Raw genomic sequence first — 11,138 nt, 5'->3', positions numbered from 1 at the left:
ATCATAAAAATATATATGAGCTACGATATTTATAAGTTATAATATATATATATTTTTAATAATATTAGAAATTCAAGTTGGGATGGTTCAAATTCAAATTTTTAAAAGTGTAACTTGACCCAATCCAACCTTAAAAAAACATAAAAAAATTCAATCCAACCTAGCCCAAAATTAAAACTAACCAAACCCAATCTTACAATTTGGGTTAGATAGTCCGATTTGTTCGGGTTGTTGGATCATTTGAACACTCCTAGTTGTTATACTAAAAAAACACCAAGTAAAATCAAATAAATTTAAGTTCAAAATAGACAAATATTATACTATTACAAAACTCCGTTAGTTAAAACATGCATTGCTCAATTGACATATCAATGTGTCAATAACCACGGAATTTGTGGTAGAAAAAATAGATCACGATGAAAATGTTGAGGACTCAATTTTATAGAAATTTCAATAAAAATACTGATAAAATATCCACGTCAATAAAAACTTGTGAGAAGAAAAAAAATATATTTTATATTTTTAAATAATTTAAATTCTTATTATTTATGTTATATTTTTTTGCTTATTCTCCATATTTCATTGAAAAAAAACATTATATCATAATAAAAATGTTAATACACCACTTATGTCAATGTTGAAGTCATAGACAATTGAAAATATAGATAAAAATATAAATTCAATACCTTTTCGTAAATTTTTTAAAAAAAAAAAAAAAATGATGACACGAAGTATCTGAAGTTGGGCCTTTTAAGTTACTACAAAATGATTTTTGGCTTGGGCCTACAAAACAAAATTCTCTTGGATCTATATCCACTAGAATTGTAAATAGAACTTTTCCCAATATGCAATTTTTAATTGTTTGGTTATGTTACAAAATTTCTTTTCATAAGATTGTTTATTAAAATTTTAATTCATGAAGTTTTAGTTTTAAATGTCCAATTTTAGTTCTGTTTTTTTTTAATAAATCTTAAATTTAATCACCTAAAATTTATTTTTATTAAAATTAATTAAATAATTATAATTGTTTTCATGAAAGGAAATATCATGTGATTGTGTTTATAAATTTTATAGTAGAAATGATGATATATATTTGTCGACAATAAACTAGTAGGACAAACTAAATTTAATGTTTATCAAAAGTCTATGTACTAAAACTTGACATTAAATTGTGGAGCGGGTTGTTTTAGAAATACCAGATAATTTCTCCATAAGTATGACACTCAATTTTCTAAATTTTGTATAAGGACGGCCAAAACAAACATAGTTTAACTAGCATAGGATCTTCTTAGTTACCACGAGGTCTATGATTGGAATTCTCTAATATTATGGTAGTAAAACAAGAATGAGGACTAAAACTATCACGCCATCTAAATACACTTATTAAAATATATGTGATTTTTAGAGTATATTAAGTTTTAATTATTTCAAAAGATCAAAATTCTTATACAAAGAAACTATATGGATCTTTTAAAAATCAATTATACTTTCCCTATTAATTTTCATCATAAGAGAGAGGTGAGATCGAATCTCAAATCTTAAAAGTGGGAGTATAAGTTAATTACCAATGCCAATGATCAGTTAGCTAAATGACATTTAATTCTCACTCCTAAATCTTTAATCAAATGCTAAACTCCCTTAAATTTTGCATAGGAACAAATTAGTTTACGGTTGTGTTTAGAATATATTTTTAAATGTTTAATTTAAAAGATAAGTCATTTTAGAATAAATTGGAGTGTTTAACAACAACTTAAAATAACTTTTCAAAATGTATTTTAATCTTTTTTTATAAAAAAATGTTTAAATAAAAATGATTTTTTTTTAAAAAAAAAATTTCTTACGATCATAATTCTCACCGCTAAATCTTTAACCAAACACCCAACTCACTACTTTTATGTTAAACTTGTTTTTTCTATAATGATTGACGAGAGTCAATATAATTTTTTATCCAAAAATCAAAGATTTAACTAAAACACTTGGGTTAAATACCAAAATGAAATAAAAACAAACGATTAAATAAATCTCGTTTTTTTCCTTCATAATTAAAGAGTGATATTTTGAATATATAAACTTAAACTAAGACTATTTGGTAACAGTTTGATTTTAAAAATAAAAAATAAAAAATAAAAAATAAAATTATAAATATCCATTTTACCTCTAAAGTTTGACTTTGTTATCTACCTCGTACAATCAATATTAAAAAAAAGTTAAAAAAATTATTTTTGCTTTTAGAATTTGATTAAAATTAAACTTTTTACTTAAAAAATGCAATATTCATTGTAATAAAGGAAGAGAAAACAAGCTTAATTTTTAAAAACAAAAAATAAAAAATTAAATTATTAAAACTTTCCAGACAAAAGTTGAAATGTACAATATAATAGAATTTAAACTTAAAATAATGTTTATGATAAAATGGTAAGTATAACTTAGCTGAACTACCCCCTTCCATTTTCCCTTCTCATAAACCTCTGGTTGGTGAGAGAAAAATAGAAAAAAAATCAATCTCTTTTTAAACACTTCAAATTGCAGTTTCTATTTCATGAAACCTTCTTTCAATGGCCCTTGTAGATCATCATCAGAGAATCCATCCAGTTACAGATGTTGAACCGCCGCCACCTCGGTCAGCGCCGCCGCTAAATCCTCCCTCGTCGTTGCCGGGAAAGGATGGCCACCACCAAATTCTCCCTCCAAAAAATAGAAGATCTAGCCTTGGCAGATGCTTATGTTGGACATTCTGTGTTATTTTACTTCTTCTGATCATCGTCGGAGCAGTCATCGGAATACTCTATCTTGTTTTCAAGCCTAAGATTCCGACGTACTCCATCGACTCCTTGAACATCAGCGATCTTCGACTTAATTTCGACATGTCACTCTATGCCAGGTTTTGTTCAATATCACTACTTAATAAATAAAAAAAATCCTTTTTTAATACAATAATAAAAACAGAGGATTTGAATGACAAATCTCATAGTCGTTAACAAATACGATATATCAATTTAAAATAAGGTAAATTACTAATCATCTTCGTCACTTAAAATTTTGATTTCTTTTCTAAAGTTTAATACAAACATTTCTACGTTAGATAATTCTAACAAAGTTTAAAACTATTTCAATAAATTGGATATGTTTGGTATCTTATCTGAATTTAACTTCTTGATTAGATAAATTTTTGTATGGCGAATTATTTTTGAAAAATGTGAGACTGATATTGCTAATAAATGCATATTAAAAAAACAACAAAACAAAACAATTTTTGGTTTTCTTGAAAAAGAAAGTTAAATATAATATTGTTCAAATTTTTGTTTTTAGATCACTAGTTAAAGTATCCTATTAATTCATATTCTTAATAGGTTCGACGTAAAAATCACGACATACAACCCAAACAAGAAGATCGGAATATACTACGAGAAGGGAGGAGTTTTGAGCGTATGGTACACAGAGAACAAGCTATGTGAAGGGTCGTTGCCGGCGTTCTACCACGGCCACCGGAACAAGACGGCACTGGACGTGGTTTTGACCGGAAGGACGGTGTATGGAAGCACTTTGATGACAGCGTTGGTGGAGAAACAGCGGACCGGCCGCATTCCGCTGCAGCTCCGGGCGGTGGCGCCGGTGGCCGTGAAATTGGGTAAATTGAAGCTTAAGAAAGTAAAGATTTTGGGGAGTTGCTCGTTGGTGGTGGATAGTTTGACTGCTAATAATGCAATTACTATTAAAGCTAGTAATTGTAAGTTTAGGTTAAAGCTTTGATTTTTTTTTTTTTTTTAATTTCCAATGGAATTGTTTTTAGGTATTTTCAATACTTTTTTTTTAAATATTATTATTATTATTATTTAATTTTAATATAGTTATTTGTGTTTTGAGTTTTTTTTGTGGGAGTAAGAATTCGATCCTATGATCTTTAAAACACATGTATTAATATAATATATTTATTGATTATACTACGTCTAATTTGGATTTCTGAATTAAATATAGATTCTAGAGGGATATTTTTCTCTCATTATTTTATGATTCGTCATGACCTAAATCTCTTGTTTATTTTGTAAACTTTCAAATGTTATTTTTCATAATTGTTTCAATTAATAATAATGTCTAATATATTCTGAAAATAAAAAGAAATTGACACTAAATTTAGAAATCAAAACAAAATGAATATTTATTTTAAATGGTAAATTACTGAAAATATTTTTAAGTATAGCAAAATGTCACTTCTATTGGTAATAGATAGTAATAGACCGCGATAGATATCTATCATTGAACGATAGATCATAATAGACATCTATCATTGAACGATAGATCACAATAGTCATCTATCGCGGGTAAATTTCTATCGCGGTCTATTTATGATAGATAATGATATTTTGCTATATTTATAAATAATTTATCCAACACTCTAAATAAAATAGACCCGAGCCTACATATATATACATATATATATATATTTTTCTTTTCTTTTCTTTTTGTCGATAAAATTATTATCTTTCTTTAAATCCTCTGAATTATTAGTAGTTTTTTTTTTTTTTTTTTTTTTTGGCAATTCTAAATTACTAGTAGTTTAATATTATAAACTTTACATTCGGTTGTAATTTCAACTAGTCGCTATTTCATTTATTTTATTTGTAAAAAAGAATTAAGAGGTAATGGCCAGTGGGTGTATTTCTTGGCAATTGTTATCATCTAATAAATGAAAAATATCTGGATTAAAAGAACATTTAGAAAATTAGGGGAAAAAAAAGTAATTAAATTTGCCACCCATGGGGAGGATAAGTAGGTCTAACAAACCTTTATAAGGGGATGGCTGGATATTCAATGCATGTGTTTGAATTCAAAGTTTAAAATTTTACTTCGACCAAAATGTCGAGATCTCAATTTATTAATAATGTCGATGAAAATATTGATCGATGAGTATTTATGAAAAAGATATAAAAATTCAAAAAAAAAATAATGAAATTAATGCATAAATATTTGTTTTGTTATAAAAGTTAATATGTTTATTATTTATATTATATTTATAATTGTGATATTTTGTTATTTATTTTGTATATATATATTTTATGAATTTTTATGATATAAATGAAAAATCAATTTACAATTTATGTTGATGTCGGATCCATAGAAATGTATAAAAATATCGAAATATCAACATATTGATGAAAATTTATTACGCCATGATTCTGGAAAAAAAAAAAATCATCTACTAGTATAAAATAAACTCATCTACTTATTATTTTTTAAAAAGAATAATCTGGAAATTTATGAAGTATTTTAAAGTGTTTCTTTTTAAAATAAATAAATAAATATAAGAAATAGCTGGTAAGCATAGTTAACATTAAGTCAAGTCAAAATTGTTGACAAAGAGGACTATATAGAATGTGGTTGAAATTAATTAATAATATATTGTTATTATTTAAATTTAAATTTAAGTATACTAAATTAAGGCATAATTAAGTGACATACTAAATTCATGTGAATTTTAAAATACTAAGAAATAGTACTGACTACTGATTAATTTAAATACATTTAGTTAAACTTTAAGAATTAAGTAAAGAAGTGGTTTAAACAACTCAAATCCCAAAAACTAATCTATATTCACATTGGAAATTTCAAAGGGCAATCATACTTACCTTCTGTTTTATAGTAAAAGCCTCAACCAAAGTTCATAAAAGCAACTAATTGAGGAATATTATTATGATGATTTAAAAAAAAAAAAAAAAATGGGTTTGGTCCCTGCACCTGTTTCTTAAGTAAAGAATCAATTTCCAAACTTTCATATAAGTAATGAATAACACTTTTTGGTTTTTTGTTTATAGAAATTGAGTTTATTTTCTCACAATTTCTCATTTGTGATTTTCGTTTTTCCTGTGCAAACATTATAATTAAGTTAAATTGTAAATTTGGTCTCATAATTTGAAAAAAGTTAAGATTTAGTCAATGTGATTTGATAAAACATTCATAAATAGTCCATGATTTTATGGATTTTATTCATTATTTATAATATTTTATCAAACCAAAGGTATTAAATTCTATTTTTTTTAAATCATAAAAACCAATTTTATAATTTAACCTTAGTGTTAACTTCCTTCTTTATTTGATCAAAGGAGTTCATGGGTTTATTAATTCATCGCATTGTGGGTTCCACAACTTCACAACTCTACTTCTTGTTTCAAAGACTCTGAATAATTAAAAAAAAAAAAAATGGTTAAAAGTACAATAGAAGTAGAAGTATAGAGATTCGAATCACAAACCTCTTTATCAATAATATATTGGTATATGTCAGTTGAACTATCTCACATTGACATATGAATCTTAATACTTAAATTTGACGTGATATTTTATATGCATGAAGTATGAACTATATGATAGAAATTAAGACGTTACCAATAAAATTTATGGCTAAATTATTACAATTTTAAACTATGTTAAGGACAAAGAAACCACTACCTCAATAAAAATACAAGGCTGAATATTTTGGGGCGTTTGGGGCAAGGAGTAAGTTATTATAGTCTTAGGTTATTATAGTTGCGTTATAATTGTTTGTGTTTAGGTGTATAGATTATTTTAGTTCGAGTTATAATAATATGTATTCGAGGTATAAACTATTTTAGTCTGTGAAGGAAATAATAAACATTGTAGTAATGAATAAAAAATGACGAATGTAAAATAATAAAAATGGTAGAATAGTTCATATATTTTTTTTTATGAAAAGATACAATTGGTAGCAAATAGTAAATATTATAGCAAATGAGGTTTTGAAATAGTATCGACTGTAGTTAATTGAGAACTAAAAAATAGTATTTGTAGCAAGAGATGATTATTATAGTTTTAGGATAGTCACAAACATCTAATTTATAATTTTTACTTAGAATAAAGATTTGTCAAAACATGTTCAATAACAATTTTTTTAGAAAGATTTTTGTTTTTTAATTTTTAAATTAGTTTGTTTTCTTAGTCCATATGACAATGGTTTAGGTCCTTTTTATAATTATTTAGGTCCTATTTTATAACGATTTTGAATATAGATTTTTGTTTTCTTGAAATTGGATTGATTTTCTCTTAAATTTCATACTATGATTTTTATATTTCTGAAGTAGTTAAATTCTTAGTCAGATTCCAAAAGAATATATATATATATATATATATATATATATTCTAATTTTTAAAACTTGGCTTGATATTTTAAAATATTGATGAAAAGTGGGTAACAAAAAAAAAAACGTTATAGGTGGAAGTATGTTTATAAACTAATTTTTAAAAAATAAAAAACCAAATTATTACTATAGAGATCTTAATCTTTTTGTATTTTTTTTTTTTTTTTTTAAGAATGATCGTTTTCTTAACTTCTTTACCATGGTTCACATCCTATCCGGCTAAACATGTGTATTTTCAACTAAATTCCATACTCTAAAAACAAGCTTTAAAAATTAAAACTACTTTTTACTTTTCAAATATTAGTTTGGTCTTTAGAAACATTTAGATAACAAAATAAAATATCAAATATTAAATCAAATAGATTTAATAATTAAGATTTCTATTCTTCCACCGAGATCAGAGATACAAATCACCACCCACACATGATTTATTATCCTAAAAAATTATCTACTTCATAATTAATGTGTGTTTGGTTTAATTTTTCAAGTATTTAATTTAAAAAATAAGTCATTTTAAAAAAAAATGAAAATTTTAAACCACTCAAAATAGATTTTGGAACACTTTCAAAATGTATTTTAAATAATTTCTATCAAAAGAGATTAAATAAAATTGACTTTTTTTGAAAAAACATGTTTTTTTCTAATCAATCCAAATACGTCCTAATTGATATTCTAAAATTGTGCCATGGGCAAAATTTCAATTTTTATAATTCATTCGATGGTAAAATTTTTAGGATAAGGTAAGAAAGTTAATCAAGGTCTAAATTATAATAAAGAGTTTTGAGTGATGATGATGCAAGGAAGGTGTGGGTATGGGTTGAGTGTAAGAGATATGTTCTTTAGGCTCAAGAAATTGTCACATTGATTGGTGGGATCAAGTGGAAGGATTTTTTTTTTTTTTTCTTTTTAATATTCCTCAATATGCATCTTTTGAAATAATTGGTTTCTTTTAACACAATTTAAGGAAGAAAAATCATTTATAATGAAATAGCTTCCAATTTCTCTTGGATAGATTAATTATTTTATGAATGGAGTAAAAGTATATTATTATTATTATTATTTTTTAGTATAATAGGGGAGGACTTGAGACCTCTTGATCGTTAACCGTGCATCTTTATGCTCGCTTTGAAAAAAATACGTTGTGTTTTTTTACCTATAACGGTTAGATCTATATGACTCAAAATTAAGAAACCAAATCTATATATATTTGACATATGAGTTTTTTTTTATTATAAGTAAAATTATTAAATTTTCATTGGCATGTCAATATATTTTATTATATCATAGAAAGATTCACTAAATGTATAAATAAACAATAAAATGTCACTAATGTAAATATAATTTAAATATAATAAACATGTTAATTTATTTAAAAGTCACCAAAGGTTTTATTTACAAATTTAGCTTTATTTTTTGAATTTTTTGTTTTAATAAAATTTTCACAAATATTCATATCAACATTTTATTGATTATAAGTTTTTTTTTTTTCCGGTTAATGTTAGTCATAAATTCGGATAACGTATGTTTCTCAACTGCAAGTACCTCTAACTCCAATTTAATAAATTCAAATTAAATTTTATTAAAGTGGCAAATTGCAAGTGAAACGTCCCATAAAAGTATATTTAATAATAGTAAACTGAAATAGTTTTTTTTTTTTAACATATCTTTTAAAAAGTTAATTATTTAGATTAAAAAGTAATGATTATAGATAATGATAATCCTTCTTTGCCCATATTGTGACTTAAATAACAATGGTAAGTGGTAATTTGTAATTTTAGAAATATAAAATGATCTCTGACTATAATTAAAAAAAGAAAAAGAAAATTAAAATGATCAGCTTTTTAGGTTTTTTAATATATGCAACCGACAAAACTCCATTGATGAATCTTTTATAATTTGCCAATGAGATGACTCTCCAACAATTTATTTAATACTCACACACCACTACTTATTTTAATCAAATTAATTTTCAAATAATCATATATTGCACCCCATCCATCCAATGTACCCTTTCAACAAAAACATCTTCATCAATTATTCATTCATAAAGTAAAATATATAAAATAGCAAGAACTTTGGAGAAAATTTCATTGGTATCATTGAGTTTTGAATTTTATTTTTTAAAAAAATACTTTTCTTATCGTTAAAATAAAATGAAAATCGACGTGATAGTTAAGGTGTAAGAATTAAAGACAAACATAACAACATTTACGATATTATACCCATAAATTGATGTGACAACTAATGCGTAAAAATTTGCTATTGAAATCTTTTGAGACAAAATAAATGGTAATATATAGTTGTAACTAACATCGTGTATGTCTTTAAATCCTCTCGTTAGTTGTTAGGTCAATTTTCCTTTTTTATTTTAATGAAAAAAATATGCTTCAAAACTAATTTCAAAGTCTATGGGTTTTTTTTAAACCTATTTGGGTAAAAATAAAATTTTCAAAGTTTAAAGGACATGGTTAAGACTTATTTCAAGCAAAATCTGACTGACAGTTGGGTATATAATATACCTAGTGACCAAAAGATGATCTATCGAATCTTCACCCCTTATTAAAAAAAAAAAAAAAAGTAATCCCAAGGTTGAGGAGTTATTTGGTATAACTAGCTATAAAACACGTGCAATGCACGTGGCTAAAAATTTTTAGAACATCAATTTTATTATGAAATGTCAAGAACAATTGAATATAGATTTTATTAAGTTTAAATATCTAACATGAGAATTAAAATAAAATAACTAATGGGCAAGGCTCTATATATCTTATTTTAGGTTAATTAAAAAGGAAGATACTCGTTATAATTGTGTGCTACCAAAAGTGAATTTTTTTTTTTTAAAAAAAAAAAACTAAATAATTCGTCAATTAGTAGAAATTCATTTGACAAATTGAAAATTAAAAAATTTCCTGTAATTTCTCACAAATAACGAAGCATACATTATTGAATAAAATTGTAGCATCCTTATGTTTTATGTCTTCTGCAGAGTTATTGTAAGGCCAATTCGCAACTATTATATTTATGAATACAAAATAATCATTATTGTTAACGCCCCTTCTTGAATCTCATTATTTACTTTCACATCTCTTATTCGTTCCCTTTGCTCCATTCAAACTCATTTTCATTTTTTCTTAAAAGACTCAATTCTTGTTTATTTTTATTTCTTCTTTTTTATCTAAATTCTACTTCATATATTAAATATGGGCTAATTTAGTAAAATAGATTTTTTAAGAGATATAAGGACAAAAAGGGAAGATAAAAATTCTCCCCTTATTACCGTTTTTAATATAGTATAGATTTAACCATCATTTATGTGCTATAACTTTGTCTCAATATATGTCATAAAAAATACAGCTCAATACATATTTTTTCCAATCACTTTGTCTCTTTACTAATACCTATTTTGTCTTTTAAAAGGCTTAAAATTCTATTTCTTCTATTTCTTCTATAATGTCTTAGACTTCTTGGAAGGAAAAATTTATTTTAGGAAGTCGTCAGAATGTGACAAACAATTTTATATCATTGAAGGTATGAGTGAGAGAACCTGTCAAAATATCTCGTATTTATATCCATAATTATTAGAGGCATGCCTATTTTTTCAATCAACGATCAACAATAGACGGTGCTCATTCGTTAATTCTTTTCCTAAAAGGGAGTCAATTTCACACCAAAGATACGTGGGAAATATTCCAAACGAATCTTTAGATACATTGAAATTTTGATAAGATCTTATTATCCAAAGGGCTAGTGATTTGTGTTACAATTTAACAAAAACTCACCATTATTGATAGAAAATGTGGAAAGATTCTAGTCACAACAATATATTTTATTCATGTTCATTTAAAATCGTAGGTTATATTTGATTACTTTTTAGATTTTAAAAACAAAAGAATCCCAATCTTTAAAATATTAATTAATACTCTGTCCTTATATAAGTGGAAACAAAGCATAACAACTCTTATAAAACCCACCTCATAGTTGGACCAAGTT

General features: G+C 25.1%; 1 protein-coding gene across 1 annotated transcript; it reads left to right on the top strand.

Annotated features, from left to right (window-relative positions):
- Window positions 1-2,463: 2,463 nt before the first annotated feature.
- LOC120080468 (Late embryogenesis abundant (LEA) hydroxyproline-rich glycoprotein family) lies at window positions 2,464-3,866 on the top strand. The gene is made up of 2 exons (XM_090315802.1): window positions 2,464-2,881; window positions 3,351-3,866. Exons 1-2 carry the CDS (start codon window positions 2,556-2,558, stop codon window positions 3,748-3,750), a joined length of 726 nt encoding a protein of 241 aa, XP_090171928.1. The 5' UTR covers window positions 2,464-2,555; the 3' UTR covers window positions 3,751-3,866.
- Window positions 3,867-11,138: the final 7,272 nt, after the last annotated feature.

The sequence above is a fragment of the Benincasa hispida genome, chromosome 7 (genome assembly GCF_027475165.1).
Source record: "Benincasa hispida cultivar pf3 chromosome 7, pf3_genome.v1.1, whole genome shotgun sequence".
Taxonomy (NCBI): domain Eukaryota; kingdom Viridiplantae; phylum Streptophyta; class Magnoliopsida; order Cucurbitales; family Cucurbitaceae; genus Benincasa; species Benincasa hispida.
This window is presented reverse-complemented; position numbering and strand designations above follow the sequence as displayed.

Bases quoted from the DNA above. Each gene is read 5' to 3' on its own strand.
- LOC120080468 (XM_090315802.1), top strand. From the start codon at position 2,556: ATGGCCCTTGTAGATCATCATCAGAGAATCCATCCAGTTACAGATGTT. The intron at 2,882-3,350 runs GTTTTGTTCAAT...TATTCTTAATAG, and splicing joins GACATGTCACTCTATGCCAG to GTTCGACGTAAAAATCACGA.